The following is a 25,837-nucleotide window of genomic DNA, read 5'->3' as shown; positions in this document are numbered from 1 at the left end:
CTCTGCGCGAAAGCCTTCTGCGCAAGGAGGGCGTAGGCAGTGGAGGACCCCTACTCTCCCCGCTGGTCCCCGGCAAGGAGTCATGGGACCGCCTCACCGCTTCCCCCATCTGCCCCCGTTTTCCACTGGCGCTACGCTGATTCTCTTCCCCAGAAGCTGGGCTGCCTCTCCCAATCCCGGGACGCTCTCTGGAATCCCTCTGGATTTTGCTCTCTCCCTCTGGCACTGATGGCAGTTCCCTGACAGTAACCATTGCACATATGCAGATGACAGCTTCACTGGAGTTCACAGGGGTTGTAAACACAGCAAAACCAAACAGTTAAAGCACTTTAGGTGAATACATCCCCGCCCAATTTCTGGTGTGTTCAGCAGTGTGCATATAATGAATCATAAGTGGCTTGAAACAGCAGACAACCTTGCATTTCAAGCCACTAATGAATACACAGCCTTAGCTACAACACTAGGTAGGCTTTATAAACCAACTAAAAAGCTTGGTTAATGAGCAACCTTTCAGAAACCTTTGTTAACCTGCTGAGATGGGTTCATACATGGCACTAAGCCATGGTTTAATAAACCATGTTTTTGGGTTATGTGTGAGCCAGGCCAATGAAGAAAGCAGGCACCTCGTTTTGCATGCTCAAAACAGGACTTGCCTTCAGATGGTATGTAGTATCACCCTTGATGCTACAACTACTAGTTACAAGATGTGGGGATTCTGGGATACCCACTTATTTCTCCTTTCAAAACCACTATGCAGTTGAAAAGGCAGCATTAAAAAAGGAAGATGGGGGCTAGAATGAAATAGGGAACTAGGAAGTGAAAAAAAGGAACTATGAAGAAACTTCACCCTCCCTTGGGTACTTGCTTCCTGTTTCTAACTTCTTCCCCTTAAAGGAATATGCTGAGATTGTGCAGTCAGAATCATTTGCTTCTTTTTTTATGTTGGGGTGCACCCCTTTGAGAACTACAGAGCTGGAAAAATGGCATACAGATGGAAATAATAAATTAAAAAGAGAAAGCTCTTCTCACCCAGGCTTGAGTTCCCACCTGCTTTCTGCTTCGCCCTCCTTGTTATCTCTTTATTCTGTCCTCAAGAGGCACAGATTCCTGACCCTTCCCTCCCCCTTAACAGCCACTCGATGCCTCTTTCAGGACATAACTGAATCCGCCCCACTGCATTAGCCGAAGTGTTGCCCTTTCACGGATCCAGGCACAAGGCCAGTGGCCTCCCACCCTGCAGGCGGCAAGGCTGCGAACAGATCGGTATATTTACAAACACCTCTCTGCTCTGCTTTGCAGCCACAGCAGCTGCTATTATGCCAGGGTGACAAGGGTGGAAAGATCCATTTCTAAACCCCTGACATTCACTGCCAAACCACCAACATTTTCCCCTCCCGCTCCCCTTCTTTGGTGAATGGATTTCAGCAGGTCTTACCGTGTTGGTTTCAGCAGTCCGATTGTCAGTGCTGAGCAGTCCCCAAGGAACACAGAGACAAGGCAGAGCTGATGGATGTGTTACTGATCAGGGCAACACCTGTGCAGGGAGGCACGTGCCTTACCCTCAACTTTCCCTTTAAGAAAGGAATAATTCTAAGCAAGGAGTTTCTACATGCTGCTGAAGTTGAAGGGGAAGGAAATTAACATGCTGATTTCCCTAATTCAAATTTTCAATTGCAAAATTGCACATTTATAATCCAACATTGTTGGGTTTTTTAAGATTATTGTTTAAAAAGTATCTTCTTACATTTTGGGATATTGATGAATTTAGTGTGTTTAGGTAGAGAGAGGGGAGAGTTATAAGTTGTCTTCGGTTATTACCTTTGAGTTTTTCACCTTTTAATTCAGTTGTGTTTTTTAAGCACCCTCCCCCAAAATTATTTTTTAACCAAATTTCAGTTCTCAACTCCCCAAACTTGTGAATAAATGTATCATGTTGTTTCAGTTCATGAAGCCATCAATCATCCAGAGATTCCCAGAATGTTTTAACAAGCGCTTCCTCTTCCCAGGGAACACTGGGGATTGTAGTTCTGGGAGTGGAGCAGAGGTCTCCTAACAACTCTCAGTACCCTTAACAAACTACACTTCCCAGGATTCTTCGGAGGAAGCCATGGTTGTTTAAAGTGGTGCCATAGTGCTTTAAATGTATGGTGTGAATTTGACCTTTGGCTAATAATGCCCAGGAATGACTCCCCCCACCTTCAAATAGGCTGGCCCTATTTGGAATTGGATGAGGGCCAAACTTGCTATCGCCTTAAACTCATTAATTTCAAACCATGTCAATGTTGGTTTTAATAGAAGCAGGAGATTACTTTGGTCACATGGGGAAGGGAGGCTTTTTTTAAAAAAAGAAGTACATCAAAGAAACTACAGCATATACGTGGATTGTGGCTAACGGCTTCAAACACCAGCAGTGGGAGTGCACTACAACCAGGGTAAACGATAACGTGTATTTTCACTGGGTAAAACCTCAGTGCCTAGGACTTGCCGATCGCATGGTCGGCGGTTCGAATCCCCACAGCGGGGTGAGCTCCCGTCGTTCGGTCCCAGCTCCTGCCCACCTAGCAGTTCGAAAGCACCCTTAAGTGCAAGTAGATAAATAGGTACCGCTTTATAGCGGGAAGGTAAACGGCGTTTCCGTGTGCTGCTCTGGTGCCGGTTCGCCAGAGCAGCTTCATCACGCTGGCCACGTGACCTGGAAGTGTCTGTGGACAGCGCTGGCTCCTGGCCTCTAGAGTGAGATGAGCGCACAACCCTAGAGTCTGTCAAGACTGGCCCGTACGGGCAGGGGTACCTTTACCCTTACCTTTTATTTTCACTGGAGAGATGTTGAAGGTTACAAAGTTATGTGAACCACATACCCCCTCAAGCCAAGGAGATAAGTAACTATACAACTTTTAGAAGACATCTGAAGGCAGCCCTGTATAGGGAAGTTTTTAATGTTTGATGTTTAATATGTTTGTATATATGTTGGAAGTGGCTGGGCAACCCAGTCAGATGGGTGGGGTATAAATAATAACATTATTGTTATTAATCATGGAATTGTAGAGTTGGAAGTGACCTCCTCCGATTTTCACTGGAGAAATGTTGGAGGGTATGCTTCCAGTGTTAAAAGGACCTTCCCCAACTCTTATCCTGCTGCTCCCCTCATGATGCTATTTGCGGGGGGGGGGAGTGACAGGGAGGGAAGAGGCCAAGTGTGAACCACATTCTGAGTCACATCCAGCTCAAAGTGGTTCTGGCCCAACTCCCAATAGGGCCAACCTATTTAAAGGTAGCTCATACTTTGAGCTTCCACCATTCAAAGTCTCATCCCAAAGTTCCTGCTTCCATGTTGGAAATGTCACAAATGAGTAAGACAGCCCTTTTGGATTAAAACTGGTCAACCATTGGCCAAGGAATGTGTACCCATTGAGTGCTGAATTGACAAGTGGGTGGGGCTCAGATTCTGTGCTCCATCACTTGCCTTTCTGCATGTTCATACTGAAGACTTGATGTGAGCTAGACTTCCACCTGCCTGTACACTCCCTGTGGTTACCTGAGCAACCAGGGCTCCATGACAGGAGTACCTATATAACAAATTAACTTGTGGGCAGCCATGTCAGTCCACTAGAAAAAATTCAAACTGCAGCAGTATCATCATACTTTTATTAGGACTAGCTAAGAAGTCACAAAGAAGTGTACAAACTTTTGTGTTCATCATAATTCTTCTTGTGCATACATGTTAAGCAAAATAATTTAAAACAAGAGGAGGGAAGATGTATTTAGGCAATATGAAAAGCCCAATGCTGTAGTTGTTGTAGTTGGGGGCATACAGGGGACATACATCATACAGATTTGATTATGTTAGATGGTGCCTGATATGGATTCTAGCTTCTGTGAATTGCCAAACAGAGTACATCTAAACTAGCTAGCCTTCTGTACTCAGACTATGAGCCTTGCGGGCCCGAAGAAGTAAGATCTCAGATGCAGAAGGGCATGCTGGGGTGAAAGAGGTCTTAAAACACTTTAATAAAAGCCAACAATTATTCTAATCTATTTCTAGCACTGTTTCTAGCAGAGTCCCTTATAAGGTATAAATAAATACAATGGATATGCATTTTAGATGAGCACTTAAATTCCCAGCACCCATCTAAAATTAATCCCCAGCTTTGCTAATGTAAAGGACCATCACCATTGGCATCCAGTTGCCCACTGTGAGAAATGGGATGCTGTGAGAAAGGTGTTTGGTCTGATCCTGCAAAACTCTTTTTATTTCGGGTTTTTAGTTGGTCTTAATAAATACATTTGGTTATCATTGCTGTTTGCACCATAAATGTGTTTACAAATGTATTTGCCCTCTAGAAATTAGATAATTTGAGGAGCGCACAAAATATTTTAAATGTACCCGTGGGGGAACAGGGGAAGGACAGTAGTGAGTGAAGATTTACAATATGGCGATTATTCCATTAGAACAACAGAACTTTATCACAGCACAGAAATTGATGGGACAAAGAAATTTGCTGATATTTCTAGTTATGCATTCTATGTGCATTAGTGATGAGAAATTAGCTGAATGCTGGAACATAATTGACATCAACACCAGTGCTTTTTTTTCCAGGGGGTACTCAAGGGTACACAATACCAACACCTCTTTTTTGTTGTTAAAAAGTGTGGCACTTACTGTAACAACTTCATGGTGAGTACTGGCACCTTTTTTTTAATAGAAAAAAAGCACTGCTCATCACCTTTTGATTCCATCCCAATAGTCTATTTTAAAATTTTCCATCATCTCTTTCTTTCTCTATACAGTGGTACCTCAGGTTAAGTACTTAATTCGTTCCAGAGGTCCGTTCTTAACCTGAAACTGTTCTTAACCTGAAGCACCACTTTAGCTAATGGGGCCTCCCACTGCCGCCACGCTGCCGGAGCACGATTTCTGTTCTCATCCTGAAGCAAAGTTCTTAACCCGAGGTACTATTTCTGGGTTAGCGGAGTCTGTAACCTGAAGTGTATGTATCCTGAAGCATATGTAACCCGAGGTACCACTGTATGTTGTGTAATTGTGTCTTTCTTCCTTGCAAATGAGCTGCTGGGTATGTTATATATCTTTTTTTTAAAAAGAAAGAAAGAAATAGAAAAGTGCACACAAATGGAATCCACATCACTAACTATAGTAGGTGATCCAGATCTCTTTATACAAAGTGGGGAACACATATCGGGGATATAAAATAGTCAGGGAAGATGTCTACTTAATGTTGGATAAGGTTGGCAGGCAGTGGACGGTGGTGGAGGCAATGGAAATGGGGTACCTGAGCAACTGGTTGATTTGTGGATGCCTTCTGCTTTCAAACTTTAAAAATGCTATCTGTGATAAACGGAAAGAGGAAGAGGGTTGCGAAACATTTACCCAAAGGTCATTCGCAGCAGTAAGGGACATTGTGGTAAAATTAGTACCTCTTTTATGAGGTACTAACTGCAGTGTGAAATATAGAGCACGAATCAAGACAGGGCACCACTGTCTTAAATGCAGGCCGCATAGCTTACTATGACTAGTTACTGGAAAAAACATTTTGCTGTAAGGAATCTTTAAAAGAAGTAGGGAGAGAAACAGTAGAACCAGTATCTTGAGAAAAGTGCGTTCAACTGAGTTTTGCTCTTAGGCCTTTTCCTTCTTTCTTTAAAAGAAGTTATGCATATCACTGAAATCAGCAAGACTTAAGTGAAACCATGACTTAATTTTCCACATTGATTTCAATGGGGCCTGAGTGCAACTAAGTTAGTCTGGATCCATCCCAGTATTTCAACAATCCCTACAGCAGCCTGTCAAAGATAGACTAGTACTGTATTAGATTCCTATATTGTAGACACTAAAAGCTTTCTTAAGGACACCTAGTGGACTCAGGTGAAATGTGAACCTGGCTGGCAGCCTAAAACTTTTGCCACTGTACACTCAGGGCTCATCCACATTTCCGCTTCCCTGCGATGTTCCCTGGGGAAAACCCACTGTTTACTGCTGAATCAGAACAAACATCAATCGGGTTTTCTCTGGACTGACGTTTGCTCCAATTCAGTGCTAAAGAGCAGGTTTCCTCAGGAAAGCAGTGGTACAAAACCACTCAGAGCTGTGCCTAGAAAACATGGGACAAGTGGGAAGCCACTAGGACCCATGCTTTCCAATGCGCAGGATAAGTAGAAGTGTGAATGAGCCCTCAGAGAACAGTGAGACTCAATTCGGAGCATGAAAACTATACAGATAATGAAATTAAAGATACCATGTGTACATGATAAAGGTTTATGTATGGTTGCAACTATGAAAGTTTGAAACTGTAAATGTCCTTAAAAGCCTTTAACATTCCTCGCATCCAAGGAATGCCAAGCCTTTCCCAAATGATGTGACGAAGATGGGCAGAAGGTGGGCAATATCAGCTTCTGCAGCCTGTGGAAAAATGAGTTTACCTTTGGGGATATACGATGAGTCTGTTCTTAGCACAAGGATGCTTAGCCACTAAGAGTGCCAGAATATCAGACACACGGCATACAGAATACACATTTTGTCTCCTCCTGAAATCTGAATGTCCAGTGTTACGTTCCTTGGGGAATGTTGTGAAATAACCCAGCCGAGAGCACGTAACATTTGAATTCCTGCAAGTATCTTTGTATTCGGATGAGTTGCTTAGTGCTTTTCTCTCCCCAGCCTCATAAACCGGATTCCTGCTCTGCTTTATTGCGCTACGGGTCTTTGGCCGCCACTTCTGCTCGCCATGGCCGGTCAAGGTAGCTGAGTACCCGGCGGATGGGACCGCGCTTTGTGGGCTCCAGAGCCAGGAGGCTCCGCAACATGGCGACGGCATCTGGCGACAGAGGGCGCCAGTGATATGGCAAGTCTTCGTCTAAGCCAGACTGTTGCCATATCACAAAGTCATCAAAGAAGGAATCCTCAGGCAACGTCTTCTCCCAAGGGAAGTAGCCGGTGAGCAGGCAGAAGATCAGCACTCCAAGGGCCCAGGCATCCAGGCTGGCGTCGATGGGCAGGCCTGGGGAGTCGCCAGTGCCACGGCTCAGCTCGGGTGCAGTGTAAGGGATGATCCCAACCACCAGGCGCAGAAGGGTGCCCTGGGGCCGCGTCAGGCCGAAATCTGTCAGTTTGATGCAGTGGCAATGGCGATCGAAAAGGAGGATGTTCTCAGGCTTGACATCTCGATAGACAAGGCCCCGGCTGTGGATGAAGTCCAGTGCACTCACCAGCTGTTTGGCACAGAGCTTGGCTGCTGGCTCAGGGATGCCAGCCTGGTCAGAGAAGAGAAAGGCACGTGTTTTTATCATGTCGGGTCTCCTCACTTCCTCATAAGCATTTAGGCTCTGCCACTGAAACACAAGCCCTTTTCTGCTCTTGAATAAAGCCACAAAATCTCAACCGGCATTTAAAAATAAACATCACATTTCCTTTCTCTCTGTGATGCCACCATGACCACATCAACCCATGTTAAAATATCTCAAGACACATTCAGCTGCAAGCTTCAAAAGGCTTTGCCCCGCTGCTTTTGTTTAATCTATGGATTTTTTTTTGTTTTGTTTTAGAATCCTGCTGTAATTTGTTTAATTAACAGCCATTTCACAATTTCAGAAATAAAACCACGTATGTGTTGGTAGAATTCCTAGCTGAAGCCAATTATTCATTCCTTCATTATACAGTCATACATTGGAAGTCGAACAGAATCAGTTCCAGAAATCTGTTTAACTTCCAAAACATTCAGAAGCTCCTGCAGCCAATTGGAAGCCGCGGAAGCCTCGTCAGACATTCGGGTTCCAAAGAACATTCGCAAAGCAGAACACTCACTTCTGAGTTTACGACATTCAGGAGCCAAAACATCCGAGTACCAAGGCATTCGGATCCAAGGTATGACTGTATTTCTATCCTGCCCTTCCTCCCTGAGGAGACCCGGGCGTGGGGTGCTGGGAGCTAAGCTTTGCATTGGATGTGCGTGTATATGCCTTACCTTGGGCTTGATAATAGAGATGAGGTCCTTGTGCAAGGCTGCCTCATAGAGAAAACCATAGTGCTGGCTGGACTCTATGGCGATGCCAAACATTCCAACGATGGCAGGGTGTGTGGAGAGTGAGAGGGCCACACAGTATTCATACAAGAAATTCTCCAGTTTAGTGCTCGCCTTAGGCAGCAACTTGAGAGCCATAGGGGTCCCTGAGGGAGGTTGAGATACAAAAGTGAATGAGACATTGAGATAATACTACTCCAATAACAGTAAATGTATTTCCACAACAGACAACTGAAACGTAGTGTTATATATATAGTTGGATAGTGGGAGGAGAGGAATTACATCTAACAATCAAATCAAGTAAAGTGAAGTCTCTTTAATATATAGCACTTGTAATGGTTTTAGGGGTTGCTCGTGCGTACTTTTGCAGCCAGGAGGCCGTGCGCTGGAGGCCGTGCGCCTTGACTGGGCACCCAGTCAAGGTGAAGGGGCTGCTGGATTCAGGCAGCTCCTGCAATTTCTTCAGTAAAGACTTCGCTCTAGAGAACCAACTCCACTTGCTGCCCCTGGATTTTCCCTTGCAAGTGACCACCATTGATGGCAGGGAACTTCTGGGAGGGGAAGTGACGCACCAGACCCCACCAATGAGAATGAGGGTTTCCAGGCACACCGAGACCATTGCCTTTCACGTAGCCACACTGGCAGGACCCCCAATAATATTAGGGATGAGCTGGCTGGCACTACATGATCCAGTAGTGGCATGGCATCAGCGGACGGTCACCTTTGGGTCAGCTTACTGCTTGGAACACTGTCTGGGGGGGAAAACCCAAGGATGACCGTGGCCAGGGTGGCTGGGATGGCTGTGGAGCCAAAAGGGGAGGTGCCACCACAATATGCTGACCTGCAGGAGGTCTTCAGCAAGAAGGAGGCGGATAGACTACTCCCCCATAGGCCCTTTGACTGCCAGATCAACTTACTCCCAGGGGCTCAGCTGCCGGTGGGTAAACTGTATGCCATGTCGGACAGGGAGATGCAGGAGTTGCGGGAATTTATTGACAAGAACCTGAAAAGAGGTTTCATAAGAGAATCAAAGGCGGTGGGGGGCAGTCCGGTGTTCTTTGTGGACAAAAAGGATAGTAATCAGCCCAGGCTCGTTGTGGACTACAGGGGCCTGGTGTCAGAACCCGTGACCTTCCCAATGCCCAGGATTGACGACATTTTAACACGGGTGAGGCAGGGGAAAATTTTTACCAAGCTGGACCTCAGGGGAGCATACAATTTGATTAGGATGAGGGAAGGGGACGAATGGAAAACCACAATGTTCACCCCCCTGGGGGCCTCTGAGTACTTAGTTATGCCATTTGGATTACAGTCGGGCTCCGCCTGCTTTCAAGCTTTCATGCACCACGTGTTGGGGTCCCTGCTGTACAAGAACTGTGTAGCCTTCTTGGATGACGTCTTAATCTATTCGGACAATGAGAAGCAACATGTCAGAGACGTCAGGGAAGTGCTAAAGAGACTGCAGAAGCACCAGTTGTGGGTCAAGCTGGAAAAATGTCAATTTCATGCCAGAGAAGTCGAGTTTCTGGGGTACAAGTTGTCAGACAAGGGCCTAGCTATGGACCCAAGCAAGGTGCAGGCGGTGCTGGAATGGAAGGCCCCCAAAACCCGGAAGGACGTGCAGAGGTTCCTAGGGTTCAGCAACTTCTACAGGAAGTTCATCAAGAACTTCACCCACTTGACAGCGCCCATCACAGATTATCTCAGTAGCAAAAAGAAGTTCGTCTGGACAGAAAGTGCCCAGCAATCCTTTGAAAGACTGAAGAAGGCGTTCGCTTCGGAAGAGCAACTCCTGCACATGGATCTGCAGAAGCCAATGAGGCTGGAGACCGACGCATCAGACCGAGCCATCGGAGCGGTACTGTTGCAGCCAGAGGCCCAGCAGAGCTGGAGGCCGTGCGCCTTTTTCTCGAGGAAGCTGAGCAAGTCGGAGCAAAACTACACGCTGTATGACCGTGAACTGCTAGCAATTTATGCAGCATTTCAACGATGGAGACATCTGCTAATAGGGGCGCAGCACAAGATCCAGGTGTGTACGGATCACAAGAACTTGGAATACTGGAGGACTGCATGAGTACTCAACCAGAGACAGATTCGATGGGCCCAGGAGTTCTCCAAGTTTTCCTTCGAGATCCGGTACGTGCCGGGAGAGGAAAACGTAAGAGCAGATGCTCTCTCCCGGAAGCCGGAGTACATGGAAGGAGAGGGACCGCCGGAAGTCAGACATGTGTTCCCCGAGAACTGATGGGTGTGTGGGGGGAGTGTTGGTTGGGAAACGAGAACTGGCCGGGCTAACTAGAAACGACGAATTCGCTCAAAGTAAAATCAGGGAACTCCGAGACAGAAGGGAAAACCATGGAGGGTTTGAGGAAAAGGAAGGGCTACTGTACTACAAGGGGGCGCTGTACGTACCGGGGGAGACCTTGAGGGGAAGGGTACTCAAACAACTCCACGACAACCCAACAGCGGGGCACTTTGGTCAACACAAAACCATGTTGCTTGTCACCAGGCAGTTCTGGTGGCCAAGGGTAAGGGAAGATGTACGGGAATATGTACGGGGGTGCGACCGCTGCCAGAGAGCAAAGGGGGAGAGGGCTGCCCCCGCAGGGTTACTGGAACCCTTACCCACGCCTGGAAGACCCTGGGAGGTGGTATCCATCGATTTTATGACAGATTTGCCCAAATCAAGGGAGAAGACAGCAGTCATGGTAGTAGTCGATCTACTGACAAAAATGTGCCATTTCATAGCTTGCTCGCATGCGGTGACGGCAGAGGAAACAGCCAGGTTGTTTGTGGATCACATCTTCAGGCTGCATGGGGCTCCCTCGAGGGTCATCTCAGATCGCGGGAAACAATTTACTTCCCGGTTCTGGAGGAAGCTCATGAGCTTGCTGCAGGTCGAGGTGGGCTTCTCAACGGCGAGACACCCGGAAACCAACGGGCAAGCGGAACGAGCGAACAGTATACTCCAACAATACCTACGCTGCTACGTCAGCGAGAGACAGAACGATTGGGTAGAGAAACTAGCGCTGGCTGAATTTGCGTACAGTAACGCTGAACATGTGTCCACGGGAATGAGCCCGTTCATGGCCAATTATGGGTGTCACCCCAGGGCCTTCCCGGGGAGTGGGGAGGAAGTGTGGAGTGTACCTGCGGCAGAGCAGTTTGTGGAAGAAATGGAGGCCTTGCACCAACAACTTAAGATGAACTTGGAACGGGCCAAGGAAATTTACAAGAGGCAGGCAGACAAGCACCGTCGGGAAGGGGAGACCATACGGGTGGGAGACCAGGTGTGGTTGTCAACCCAAGGGTTACCCTTTAAGGGAGGGTGCAAGAAGTTGCAGCCAAGGCGGCTGGGACCTTTTGAGGTAACACAGCAGGTGAACCCCGTGGCATTCAAGCTCAAGCTGCCCGACAGCATGAAGATACACCCGGTGTTCCATAGGTCCCTACTCTCACCGTACAGGGAGGGGCAGGAATTCCCGGGGCGAGAGGGAGAAGTCACCACACACCCGCAGGTAGAGGAGAGGGAACACCACAACCAAGCCACGGAAATACTCGATTCAAGGTGGCGAGGGCGCCAGGTGGAGTACTTGGTAGCTTGGGAGGGAGAACCCGGGTCAGAAAACACGTGGGTTCCTGCGGAGGCTATCAATGACGGGTATCTTGTGGAGGAGTTCCACAGCCTGTTCCCAGATAAACCTAAACCACTAGCGAGATTCTGGGAGGAGCAATTTGGAACCACAGACGATGAAGAGGATTTTGTGGGTTTTCCTGCCTCCGAAGAGGAGGGAGGAGAGGCGTCAGAGGAAGAGGAATCAGACTGGGAGGCCCACCCCGCGGGAAGAGATCGGAGCAGGTGGGAAGTGGGTTTTGAATCCTCTGAGGATGGCGACAGCTCCTTCCGGGGATTCCCCGCATCGTCGGCCGAGGAAAGGGACGAAGTTGGATCGAAAGGTCAGACCGGGGGTGGAGGGGGTTCTGGGGGGGAGGTTGGTGTCAGGGAACTGACATCGGAGCGAGAGGCGGAGGCAAGGCTCCCAAGCGATGCTGGAGAAGGGCCAAGCAGGGAGAAGAGGCAGCTCTCCGGCTGGGGAAGAAAATCAGCGTAACACCAGGGATAGAGGGGGGCCAATGGGGGAAGCGGAGAGGAGGCTCCAGGACTCCTCGCAGGAGACCAGCGAGGAGAGCACGGGTCCTCCGCTGCCCACACCCACCCTGCGCAGAAGACTTCCACGCAGGGAGAGTAGGTGGCTACTTGGCATCAAATAACTTCTTTGCTGGAAGAGGTTCAAGAAACACCCACTGACGGATTCTGCTAGCGACTGAACAGCCACGAAGTGAATGGCTGTCCAGCCAGGAAAGGTTTAACCAGGCTACCTAGCCAGGAGTGGCGGCTACTTACGCACGAACAACCCCATATAACCATTACATCATCCTATCTATCTAGAGCCTGATGAGCTGCACCCAATCATACTAAAAGAGCTTGCAGGTGTAATCTCAGAGCCTCTGTCTATAATCTCTGAGAATTCTTGGAGAACATCAGGGAAAACTTTCTGACAGTAAGCGCTGCTGGACAGTGGCTGCTGGACTGCCTCGGAAGGTAATGGACTCTCCTTCATTGGCGGTTATTAAGCAGAGGTTGGATGGCCTTCTGTCATGGATGCTTTAGATAAAATTCCTGCATTGAAGGGGGTTCTTAGCCCCATTGACCTGGGAGTAAGTCCCATTTGATGTGGGTTAAACCACAGAGCCTAGGACTTGCCGATCAGAAGGTCGGCAGTTTGAATCCCTACGACGGGATGAGCTCCCGTTGCTCGGTCCGTGCTCCTGCCAACCTAGCAGTTCGAAAGCACGTCAAAGTGCAAGTAGATAAATAGGTACCGCTCCAGCGGGAAGGTAAACAGCGTTTCCGTACGCTGCTCTGGTTCACCAGAAGTGGCTTAGTCATCCTGGCCACATGACCCGGAAGCTTCCTCAGCCGGCTTCCTCAGCCAATAAAGCAAGATGAGTGCCGCAACCCCAGAGTCGGTCACAATTGGACATAATGGTCAGGGGTCCCTTTACCTTTACCTAACTTTCTTATGAATAGACGCGGGTAGGATTATGCTGTTAATTCTGAATTTCAGAATTGGGGAGAATCAGTCCCATTCATTCTTTTTGGGGCCCATAAATCTTTTAGGCACAAGACAAGTTGTAAGGACTACATTCACAATGATATTTTCATTAAAATGGGCTTCAGTGAAACCACTAAGAGCTGGGTCAAGAATGTTGCTTGATATGTGGAGTTTGTTTGAAATTGTTTGGGCACTCTTTCTACGGTCACAAGATGGAAGGTGAATGCCTCCACAGGCAATGATAAATTTTTTCGCACCAAATGCCCACAGTAGAGGTCTTGTCACCCACTTGGGGACCTTCAGGTGACAAGCGATTCATAAGTTTAATAAATGAATGAAACGAGTGACTGAATAGAGTGGGTTGTTGTTGTTTTTTTAAAAAAATGGCCAGTTCTGTCCATGACCACTGCTGTGTCCATGACCACTGTTCTGTCCATGACCACTGTCCATGACTGGCTGACCACAGATCACACATAGTAATTTGAAATTGTTACCACACCCATTGGTTATGGCAAGTGGTCCAACCTTCTCCAGTGGCACACCTGGCCACTGAAGTATTCTCATCCCTAGTTGCCCTTTCAATGTAAACAGCCTGTTGGTGAGTGGAGTTGCCAGAGCACACAAGGCAATCCACCCTTACCTCTCTTCCTGTGAGTCACCAGCACCACCTGCCCATATTTCCCCTTGCCCAACTCCTTGATGATGTGGTAGTGCTCAGACACCTCCATGTGCACCAAACTCTGGGACGTGATTTCCAACATGTCTTCTAGGAGAGCTTGGGCCTCCATGCCTGAGGACAGGTCCATGACCAAGCTGCAAGAAACAGGAAGAAATTGCTAAGTACAGCTTGAAATGAATTGCGTTGGGCAGGGGAGGACAGCAGAAAGCCAGTTCTCTACATATATACGAATATATAACATTTCAATTCTCCTGAGTCACAAGTGATTGAAAACAACCAAACAGCACAAGAAATCCAAATGTAGCAAACAAAATTACAGTGGTACCTCGGGTTACATACGCTTCAGGTTACATATGCTTCAGGTTACAGACTCCGCTAACCCAGAAATAGTGCTTCAGGATAAGAACAGAAATTTCTGCCCTGCGGCTCAGCGGCAGCAGGAGGCCCCATTAGCTAAAGTGGTGCTTCAGGTTAAGAACAGTTTCAGGTTAAGAACAGACCTCTGGAATGAATTAAGTACTTAACCCGAGGTACCACTATAGTCCTAACCAAGGTGATTTGTTTTGTTTTTTTAATGGCACCCCAGTCAGAAGAGCGAGGTACAAATAAAAAAATTGTTGTTCTTGTTACTTGAAATATCTCTTCAGATGGTCCAAGCAGCAGGGCCAGCCCACCCATGAGGCAAAGTGAGGTGACCACCTCAGGCAGCAGGATCCACAGGAGCAGCAGGTCCTGAGGTAGATCTTTATTCCCCACTTGTTCCTGTTGCAGATCTTCACTCACTCCTTCTTTCCTGGTGGGGAGGGAGAGAGCATCTAATGGCACTCCTATGGAGGTATGGTCACTCATATTGCCCAAACTTTTTTTTACTTTTTGCTGGGTTCTCAAAAATTCCTCATTTTTCCAAGGACTAGTTTCTCCTGCACTTAATGTCCCAGGAGTTTGTTTCAGATTGCAAGAAGGTTGGTAATGGTTCCCTACCATGCAGATGTGCCCTCACCACCCACCAATCTCAAGTCCCATTTGCAGAACAGGGAAGGAAGTCAATTACCTCCCCTCTTCCCCCTCAACATGACGCATTCTCCTCACTATTTGGTGTCTCTTGGGCCAAGGCAATAAACAGAGCCATCCTATAGCTCCAAAAGGTCTCTAGGATGAGACTTTGCCTTTCTTTGCTTCCCCGCAGCTCCCCAGGGTGTTCAGATACCCTGGAAACCTTTCAGTGACCTTGAAACAGAAGAACACACATGCCTGGCACTCTTTATACACCATGAAAAGTATGAATTGGTCCAGATGGCCTTGGGGCAACCACGGAGCAGAAACCTACATACTGTGTAATTTCAACCTAAATTTGAGTTCCCTGCCCCTGTCCCCCAATGTCCACATCTGAATGTTGCACATTGTTAATTCCCAGTTCCATCCCATGTCTCCAGGGTCCAGTTGCTTTTTTTAAAGCATGCTTTAGCTCTCCACTTAGATGATATTTCTGGGCTGAATTCTTTCGAAAGGAATTACCTCTCAGAAGGAAAAGTAGAAAGAAGTCCTTTCAGTTGAAGGTGGTATCAGTCTTACAATTCATTCAGAAAACATCATCTTGAAAGGGCATCCTTCCTCTTCTCTTTCACACAGGAGGAGCCACCTCTTTCAAGACATCATCTGCACTTAAGTACTTACATTTAAAAAAAAAATCCCACTACCTGAGTAATTCAGGACACCTTTTCGTCAGTCAAAACGTTTTGATGGATTAATCTATTTGACTAGGCACTCTAGCCCTAACTGAAGGTAAATTCATTCACACATCCATATTGATGTGGCAGGCATGTGGGCTGAGTAGATTTGGACTGAGTTGTTATTATGATGCTGAAGTAGTTATGCAGTTATCAGACCAGCAACATATCACACAATCTGTTTGAATGCACAGCGCAACCACTCAATCCAATTTCAGCAGTTTTGAGGGAAAATAGTAAATGTGGGTTAAGTTGCAATGCGTTCCTCTTTATGGATAGCTTAAAAGGTGCCCCTAGCTCCATGCTTTTGCTCATTTAGGACACCAGGAAGCAATTTTAGGCTTGCCAAACAGCCAGACTTTTAAAGTCCTCCTGACTAGTTGCCAGAACAGGAGCATATAGAACCAGGGGAAATAATGCCAATCCAAGCTACTTATAAACACCTCCTAATATAATTCATTCTGTGTTGTTGTTGTTGTTGTTGTTGTTGTTGTTGTTGTTTTGTGTGTGTGTGTGAGTGAGTGAGAAAGAGAGAGGATTTATAGTTTTCACACAGATAAATAAAACCATATGTGTGTGTTGTCATGCTCATCCACTAAATAGGAATGCATGTGATCATCCCATAAGAAGCAGCTGGCATTCTTTTCCACAGTGCAGTGTTTGGATATGGATTCTAGTTTCTGTGAATTGCCACACAGAGTACATCTAAACTAGCTAGCCTTCTGTACTCAGACTAAGAGCCTTGCGGGCTTCGTCTGCTCTTAGCTCAGGGCAGTCCAGCCTCTCAGACGAAGTGGTCTGCAAGAGCACTTCAGCACAGAACCTGCAAGCCACACGCTGAATTAAATTTCTATATTTTTAATTAAAGTGTTTGCAATATAGTTTATATTATTTAATATGCAGATGTGTTTATATATATATTATATATAAATTAAGCACACAATAGATTTAATATAATTATTTATCAAAGAAATTTAATACAGAAACTCAGGGCAAGTCTCTGGCAGATAGATAGATGCACAACAGCAGCCCGAGTTTGCTCTTCCTCTCCAGGCAGGTTTTTCCACACAGCCACTGCTCCTCCCCACCTGGGGCTACCAAAAAAAGAGAGAGGTATTAGACCTCCCTCAGCTGAGCCAATCCAGCATCTATGATGGAAGTCAAGCAAAGGTACTCTGTATATGCATAGATGCAACTCTAACCCTAGAAAGGGCATATATTGTATCCTTTGCCCTCTTAATCCTTACATGTCAACTGTGGGGAGTCTTGCATGTAGATGTATTGTAACAGCTTGGTGTTTCCATCTACGTAGTCTACATTATGAGTGGGCCAGGCCAAACAAGCTGAAACAGTTGCATCTACAGCAGATTGGATGCACTGCCTCTGTAGTATCCCTGAGATTCTTTGAGCCACAATTTTTGATTCTAGTCCCTTTCCCCTCTCCCACTCCATACAGACATATTCCAAATTTAGCAAGGCTAAAGTGTATCAATCTCCCTAACTAATTCCACTTATAAAACATTGTCCCAGTTGCAGAACTGTGTAGACCTCTAGAATGCTGGAAGGCAGAATGGAAAATCTCTTTGATGGTTACTTCTTTCTACACACTCTTTTTGCGGTCCAGTTCTAGCGGGTGAGCAGACTGGCTCTATGTCATGTTCTAAATTACATTTCTGGTGCCCCACGGAAGATGGACACAGTCGCCTGCAGCCCCCTTTGCTTAGCTGCTGCCAGAGTGCCTGCCTTCTGATTCCATGCCAAGCGTCCTCTCTTACAGGCTAGGAAAGTTCATGGGGATTTGGGCCTAAATGGGATTGACACGCTCTTAAAGCCACTGGAGATCCGTTTCCAAGCTTCTAGAGGCAGAGGGAAAGGGCATGGCAAGGTCCAACCACCCTCTCCTTTTCCCTTCTCCTGCCTAGCCTGCTCCTAGAGATAAGCCCAGTAAACAGAGGCAAATGTGAAAGGGAGAGAGAAAGATACTTAAATAAATAAATAAATAAATAAATAAATAAGCTCAGGGCTCAAGGGTGCCTGGAAGTCTGGATGAGCTAGATGAGTGGTGTAGGGTCTGGTGTTGGTTATTCAGTGGTGGGAGCAGTAGGCATTTTGTACATGCTCGTAGGGCGTCTTGCTTTTATTAGCCCTAGCGAATGAAAAGGTACCACATCCATTTTATGACCCCTCTGATGCAATAACTTTTTGGTTTCCCTCACGCATAGGGACAATTTCACACAAATAGATCACTGTGTGAAAAATAAAATAAAAACGTCGTACAAATACTCATCGTTTATGGGCTTTCCCACCTCAAATGATTTTAAGCCCAAAGTAAAAACACAGGGCTGTGCAACAGCACTACCCCCTCCTCTCCCCTGCAGCCCTCGTACACACCCCTTGCTCAGCATTGGATTATTATTATTATTATTATTTACAATAGTAAATAAAAGCACAGTGAGGTATTATTAATAATAATATCTCACTGTGTTTTTATTGCTACTAACTATAAATCTCCTCTCCCTTAAGCTTCAGTGCGAAGTGAAGGAAGTCTCATCTCCCATCGGGGCTGTATCTCTTCCAAAAGAGTGGCAGAGACACCAACCAAGACTTCACAGAATACTCTCCAGTTACAGGCAAAGCAACAAATATTTGGCCCGCCCATTCGCGGCTGCTGCTGCATGCCACTTGGCTGTGATCGATCATGTGGGCTTGGACACTCGCAAGGAACCCAATCTGCCTCTCAGGACAATCCTTGCACGCAAAGCAGGGCTGAAGGGGAGGCGGTTGCCCTGGTAACCGAGCAAATCTGAGGCCTGTTTCACTCAGGTACCATTTGTTTGCACAGGGCAAAAGAGACCATTTTTCACTAGTCGAAAAAGAGGAAAACTTTTCATTAAGTGCCCTCTTCCTCTCCTTCATTCGCTCTAACTATAGGTGCAGCCCAAGGATAAACCTTGCTGCTACCCCACTGCTAATAAAGGTGGACCCAATTGGTCTGTTTGATGCTTTACCACAATTTCTGTGCAATTCTGTTTCCTTGTTTAAAGGGCATGTGAGTTCTATGGTGAATTTTCTACTCACGCAAGTGAACAGAGCCTGCCTCTGACCCTATGAAAGGTCAGAGAGATTCAGAAGATAAGGCTATTCTTCCATTTTTGAAGGAGACAACAACTCTCACATTTGTGCTTTTTGCTTCCCCTCCTGCTTTGAAATCTGACCTCCAAACCTTGCCTTTGGATGGCCATATGATCTACTCTACAGAGGTCAATTCTTTCTTGGAAGGACAGCTCTCTATATGAAGGTGTGTTTCTTCAGTTTGAATGGCCATTTGGTTTAAAGATGAAGAAATGTAAGAAGGAAAACCAAGTGCCTTGAAGCCGCCCATCAACGGTTAGCAATGCCTGGGAGCAGACTAAGCCTGTCCACAGCCTCACACCATACAGGGAGATGCATTTTGTGTAAATTATAGAAAACATTTTCTAAATTTGCATCAATACATATAAATTAATGTATCTTTTATGCAATTCTTTTTTGGTGATTTCCTTTCTTTTTTGCAATGCAAATTGGCTACCCTGCCTTGCCTTCATTCTCATTAGTTCCTCCTTGATTCTAACGAAATACTAGCAGTTAAGGAACAACTATTCAGGAGGAGCTAAGCTTACTAGGTGATAACAATTGGTTTTAGAAAACAACAACTTCACAAGCTCAAACTCCCTGTGAAACACTCACTACATTCTTTATTTAAAGCACTGCTTATGCCCAAAGGAAGAAAATTACAAGTAAATAGGTATCCCTCTTTCCTGTTGTAATTTCTAAAGGACAAAGTGCAAGTTTAGGCCAGGGCTTGTGAAGCTGCCACTGAGCGAAGAGCATTTTGCCATTTGAGGCAAAACAGGAAAAGGCATGCACCCACCACCATCACCTTGTCCTCTGCCCCACTGCTGCCACCTGTAAGAACTAGTAAGTGTCTAGTCCTTAATGTTCTGGGTAGGCTTGCAGATAGCTGGTGAAATTTCAGAAACAAGGGTAAGGGCTGAGCAGGATTCCCAGGGTTTCAGAGATTCAGCGCCTTTCATAGCTTTCCCCTTTCACCATGTTGGTGAGGAATTTAATGCAAAATAATAATAGATGTGCAAACATTTGCTTTATTCTATGTAGAAGTTGACTAATCCATTTTTTGTGTGGAATTTAGTTGTGTGTTGTTTATATAAAAAGCCCCAACAATGTTGGAATGTGCAGAGACCTTGTTTAGTAATACAGTTAAACACAGAGAACAATCACAGAAGGCTTTTAAGCACACATTCTCCCCATAGCAGTTAAAACTGCGTGCAGGCCAGTTCATACAACCATCATGTCTGGTAACATTTTTTGTGCTTTTTACTAATGCACGGGATAGGAGCTATCAGTTTTCTACACTGCTACAAGCTGTAGCAGCAGGAGTGTGTTGTAGACAGCAGCCTGGTACTTTCCACTCACAATGAAGGACTCTGGCCATCTGCTCACTGTGGACAAGAAGCTGCTGTGGTTCGAGCAGGGAAAAGGCATCACCATAAGCATAACAGTAGTTCTGAATTGCCTCTGTTATTTTGGAGGGCCTGAGCTCAGTGAAAGTGTTTTTTTTTTTGTCTTGCAGTGCACTGTGCATGATCTCCACTTAAAGCTTGGGAAGTAGGGAAATGAATTATATTTGCCTGAGATCTTGATAAAATGTTACCAGTTGTAGTAGATAATATTGGACTACAGAGGCCCAATGGTCTGACAGCATATAAGACAGCTACATGTGTTCATACATGACTGTGCACAGCCCTACCTGATTAGAGCAGTCAGAACACTGTGCAAACACAGCCCCTGTTTTGGCTGGATGCACAATCTTCCCTACAGGACTGAACTAAAGAGAAAATTTGCTACTGTATATTGGTTTACCAATGCAAACCAGATGTGTTCCATGCTAATTGACTGGCCCTTGTACATCACAAAGCCACACACACTCCCCTAGGGCTTTTTTTTTTTTTTACTTTTTAGAAGCTGTTTTTTTAGGTGCTGGAAAATTTGAATAGGAAGCTTCCAAGACACTTTTATTAAAATGGAATGCAGCCTACCTGAAACAGGGATAAATAAGTGATCACTGCAGAGGCGGTTTTAGGGTAGCATGACTGGTTTGGTCGCTCTGGGCACCATGCAACAGGGGGCGCTGCAATAATGATGTAGAACGGCGCGTGCGAGGTGGGGGGGCTGAACTTTAGCGTCGCACAGGGCGCCGCTGAAATGTGAGAACCCAAAGTCTGTCACTGATCACTGCTGGATATGAAGGCAAGTATGTGTTTCCTTTGAAAAACAAAGATTGAAAGGAACCACAGGGCGCGGGGGGGGGGGGATGCATTCACTCCTGTTGGTGCATACACCTGTATATTACCGTATTCTTACTGGGCATCATGGATCAGATAACTGCAAAGAAACCTTAATTGTGAGTATTGGATGAGAGAGAAAACCCCTCTGGGATTTATAGAGGTTTTTGCTCAAATATTGGAAACTTCGGCCAGTAAATGTAGTGTGGAACTAGACACAAGGGACACTGAGCTGCCCCTTTGTATTTGTTCTTCTCCCTTCCCGGGGACATGTACTATAACATAATGTGCAATGTGACATCAATGTTCTGCACATTTCATCACCCCTGCTACTGACAGCCACTTATGAGGTGGCAACATGAACATACACAGTACAAGACATAACTGGAAAGAGGTGGGAAAGAAGTAGAGAACAGTAGCAGGCAAACGATGGACACTTTGCTAGAATTCCACATTGCACTAGTCCTTAACACCTGCCTCTTCCTGCACATTTCTGCTGCGCTGCACTGCAATTCCTCACACATCAATCGCCCAAACAAAAACCAGGGACACTTTTTAGAATGAACACTCTGTACTGATTAGTCAGTGTAGATAATTATTTCTTGCCCTTTATTCTGGCTTTGGCTTAGACAGATGGGCTGTTCTCTTGCATTCCATACCCGAGAACACCTTTGCAAACTGTCCGAATGCTCCAGGGTAGCAGGCAGACCCATAGTTATTTGAATGGAAGCCACCTGTCAGATTGTTCCATCAGGACTCTGCTGTCTGCAGCCCAGGTAACAGAGCTGACACCAGGACCTAGTTCCCCACCCTGGCACCGCGGACTCCACCTGGTACTTACTTCCTGCTGTGCTGAAGGATCTCTGGAGTGCCCAGTCTCTCTCTCTCTTGCTCACTTGCTTGCTTCTGCTGCTGTCTGGTGAAACTGTCCAGAGTGCAGCCGGGGTGTCTGCCAGGCATTACCGGGTCTAAGCGTGACGCTCCGCCTCTTCTCCTGTGCCACACACACCCTATGGAGCTGGAGTTTGAAGAGGGGGAGCGCAAGCGAGGGTGTCATCTATCTCTCTAGGACAGATGAAAGAGTTGAGCATACCAGGCAGGCTGCTCCACCCGGCAGCATTCAGCCCAGACCATGGCATCTGCCAGGATACCTAAACCGCAGCAAGAGTTTGGGCTCCTGTTTCTGGGGGATTCAATGGCCTTTCACCTCTCTCCCATAGTCCTCTGCCATTCCCCATAATCCTTTATGCTGCAGTTGTGATACAGTGACATCCTGTGTCCATGTCACTTCACTGCATGGGGAGGGGGAGAGAGAGAGAGAAGAAGCAAGCAGACAAGCAGGGGGGACGGGGAAATCATGGTCTCCCTCTTTCTGACCCCCCCCCCCATGTGTCCATCTCCTCTCCACACTATTCATGCTAGCTGAAAGGTTCAAGGGATCCCGCAAGAGTAAGCTGTGACAAATGTCTGTGCCATGTTCTGAGGTTGCCAACAGCTGGCTACCTCTTAAAGGTGGTTTCCATGGAAACCAGGGTGGTGCAGCTTATGTAACATGTACAGCAAGCCCAGGCTTGTAAGAAAGTCTGGACCTCCCCGAAAGCCAATATTTCACTTAGGGAAATGAATTGTCTTCCACACTAGAGAGAAAAAATGAAGCAGCGAGTACTTTTGTGCGTTCAGTACAATAGTTGGTGGTACACAAAAGAGATGTATATCATTTTGAATTGTACAGAAAGAGTGAATAGGGAGAAGTAAGTCACACTCTCATAAGTGAGAGGTACCTAGTTCAATCCAGTCCTCTGTGCTAGCAGCCCTGCCTCTTACTGCTTTACCAAAGATAGCTGTGAAGTATACTCTGTGCATATGCAAAAGCAGCCTCTTCTATTTTGTCGCTTTACATAATCCTGTGCTGTCCTGCTGTACAAAACAGGAACAGTATAGCTCGGATTAAGCTCTGCAGCCAAGAGAAATGAGGATTTCAATCACATGCTTCTGGCCGGCTGGCTGCAACAGAATAAGCCCTGAAAACAACATCTGCTGAATTCCGAAATTTCAGCAAGTGTTTTGCGCATTAATGGGACAAAACTTCAGTGGTTTGGGCAAAACGAGGGAACCCAGCATTGCTGAGGGTGCTTCACGTCCCTGTGCTTTCTCCATGCTGTGATGGCCAATGAATTTGCAATATGCAAAACAACTCAAAGGTTAAAAGTGATTAGTCTCTCCTTCACTTGATCATGATTCATGTGATTTGATTTAACAGTGAGAGTCCAACAGAGGGATATGACTGAACTGTAGATGTAAGTACTGTTGGTCTAATGACCATTTCTGTCTTGAAAGGTGTCCTTAGAAATAAAGATAGTTGGATATTTTGAAAATTCAAATGATTGGGAAATTATTAATGTATCAGCATCTCTCATCTTCCTTAAATTATGGCCTAGTTTCTTTATCTGACAGGAAACAAACAAAAACAGCTCAGTGAACCAAAATACAGTATAATGAAATCAGAAGACTGTGATTCAGTTTAGCTACTGAGCAAATCAGTCTAATTGGTTGGGGGGGTTTTTAGCTTTAATGACATTCATATACTGCAGCTGCATAGAATGTTCCTAATTAACAGCTCTTTAAAGGTAAAGGGACCCCTGGCCATGAGGTCCAGTCGTGGATGACTCTGGGGTTGCGTGCTCATCTCGCTCTATAGGCCAAGGGAGATGGCGTTTGTCCGCAGACAGCTTCTGGGTCATGTGGCCAGCATGACTAAGCCGCTCCTGGTGAACCAGAGCAGCACACGGAAACGCTATTTACCTTCCCACCAGAGTGGTACCTATTTATCTACTTGCACTTTGACGTGCTTTCGAACTGCTAGGTTGGCAGGAGCAGGGATCAAGCAACGGGAGCTCACCCCGTCGCGGGGATTCAAACTGCCAACCTTCTGATTGGCAAGTCCTAGGCTCTGTGGTTTAACCCACAATGCCACCCGCATCCCCAACAGCTCTTTAGGACAATGCATTGAACCTATTTGAATACATCACATATTCTGTTGTCTGAGACAGTATGGAGCCAGCATGGTATAGTGTCAGGGTAGGACTTGGAAAAGTCAGGTTCAGAACCATGAACTTCTTTTAGGGTTTTTTACCCTCTCACTCTTTTTGTTCTGAACTTTCCCTGTGAAAACCCACTCTTTAAAGCTGAATTGGAGCAAACATCAATTCGGGTTTTCCACAGATTTATGTCTGCTTTCATTGAGCTTAAAGAGCAGGTTTTAACAGGGAAAACTCTGGAGCAAGATTTTAAAAAGGGCTCAGACATGGTCCTTTAAATCATGGGTCATGCCTGGAAAGAGAGGAGGATAGCCCCTTGGTGACCATGAGCTAGTTGATGGGTAGGCAAACTAAGGCCCGGGAGCCAGATCCGGCCCAATCACCTTCTAAATCTGGCCCGTGGATTTTTACATGAGTAGAATGTGTCCTTTTATTTAAAATGCATCTCTGGGTTATTTGTGGGGCATAGGAATTCGTTCTTCTTTTCTTTCTTTTCACAATATAGTCTGGCCCCCCACAAGGTCTGAGGGACAGTGGACCGGGCCCCTGCTGAAAAAGTTTGTTGACCCCTGAGCTAGTCGCTATCTCTCAGCTTAGCCTACCACCCAGGGTTGCTAGGATGATAAATTGAGAGATAACCACAGTGGTACCTCGTGTTAAGAACTTAATTCATTCTGGAGGTCCATTCTTAACCTGAAACTGTTCTTAATCTGAAGCACCACTTTAGCTAATGGGGCCTCCCGCTGCCACCGCGCCACCGCTACGCAATTACTGTTCTCATCCTGAAGCAAAGTTCTTAACCCAAGGTGCTGGGTTAACCTGAAGCGTATGTAACCCAAGGTACCACTGTATATATATTATAAATAAACCCAGTGCATCTTATTTACTGTTGGAAGTGGCATGCAATGTAGGGAAAGAATATTAGCTGTGAAGGTTGCCTGTGTTGAGTGTTTCAGATGAGTGGTAACTGGAATCACTAATAAGGAGATGGAAAATACATCCACCAGTCTATCTATAGCTCTTATTCTCTCTATAGCCTTGATAGTAAGGAGAAGGAAAAGATATCCACTAGTTTATCTATCTCTCTTATTCTTGCCTTGGCCTAGGCTCTTGATTATTTAGGATTTGGATGCACAGCTGATAATCTTAGCAACTAGGCCTTTTAGATATTCACTGCTCACCTTCCTCCCTCTCATTTGGCACTTCTAGCTATCCTGTCACTATTTCCTCAGTCTGGAGGCAGCTGGAAAGCAGCATTCTGACATCTTACACAATGTGCTGCCAGCACTCTCTGCATCTGCCCAAATGGCTGGAGGCAGATGGAAAATGTGAGATGAAAGTGCAACAATATGAAGATCAAAGATGAGATAATGACACTTTCTGTATACTATTAGTTTATATAGATGACTGGTATTTTTGAGTGGAATACGCATACCAGCAAATTCAGGTTGTTGCTATTGTTATAGATTGGGGGGGGGCAAAACCCTAAAAATTGATAAATGGTAGGATTTTGATTATTTGGGATGTGAAGGGAGAAATACAAGCTGCAGAGGAATTCCGATGCTAGCCTTTGCAAAAAAAAAAAAAAAAAGCACATGACCAGGCTAAGCTAGGGCCATTAAGAAACAATATGGGGCCATTGAGAGGCATTGGAAATGCAAGAGAACTGTCTTTCCCCTTGCCCTGAGCTGTGAACGGAGACTGGGGGTTTAGAAGGTTGCCAGGGTAACTTGGTGTGTGGTAACAGAAGTCTTTTAGCAAGGTGTTTAGGGAAGAAGAAGAAAGGAAAAAAGACTGGAATCCATCTTGGGCAGGATGGCTGAAGGCTGGCTGTACTGCTGTGGGGGACAAGCCCCTCTTGAAATGACCATGCTGTAAGATCTGGACTCCCTTCATGCAGA

The 25,837-nt window shown here is 46.1% G+C and overlaps 1 protein-coding gene across 2 annotated transcripts; it reads right to left on the bottom strand.

The window, feature by feature from the left end:
- Nucleotides 1–3,631: 3,631 nt before the first annotated feature.
- On the bottom strand, nt 3,632–22,318 carry LOC310746636 (serine/threonine-protein kinase SBK2-like). Of its 2 annotated transcripts, XR_014540772.1 has the most exons (5): nt 21,740–22,318; nt 13,791–13,963; nt 7,977–8,179; nt 5,023–7,266; nt 3,632–4,778 (listed from the first exon to the last, which is right to left on the bottom strand). XR_014540772.1 is itself a non-coding variant. In XM_083580616.1 (4 exons), exons 1-4 carry the CDS (start codon nt 21,856–21,858, stop codon nt 6,709–6,711), a joined length of 1,053 nt encoding a protein of 350 aa, XP_083436742.1. In that variant the 5' UTR covers nt 21,859–22,318; the 3' UTR covers nt 3,632–6,708. The 2 variants fall into 2 exon arrangements, 1 of the variants encoding a protein (XP_083436742.1); XM_083580616.1 differs by having other exon boundaries at nt 3,632–7,266.
- Nucleotides 22,319–25,837: the final 3,519 nt, after the last annotated feature.

This window comes from Podarcis filfolensis (assembly GCF_964270895.1).
Source record: "Podarcis filfolensis genome assembly, chromosome: 13".
NCBI classification, from domain to species: domain Eukaryota; kingdom Metazoa; phylum Chordata; class Lepidosauria; order Squamata; family Lacertidae; genus Podarcis; species Podarcis filfolensis.
Note: the sequence above shows the minus strand (reverse complement) of the source record. Positions and strands in the feature narration are given on the sequence as shown.

Excerpts from the sequence above, each read along its gene's own strand:
- LOC310746636 (XM_083580616.1), bottom strand. The coding sequence starts at position 21,858 with ATGCCTGGCAGACACCCCGGCTGCACTCTGGACAGTTTCACCAGACAG. Across the intron at positions 13,964-21,739 it reads ATCCTTCAGCACAGCAGGAA|CTTGGTCATGGACCTGTCCT; the intron begins GTAAGTACCAGG and ends TGTTTCTTGCAG. Across the intron at positions 7,267-7,976 it reads TCTCTATTATCAAGCCCAAG|GCTGGCATCCCTGAGCCAGC; the intron begins GTAAGGCATATA and ends TTCTCTGACCAG.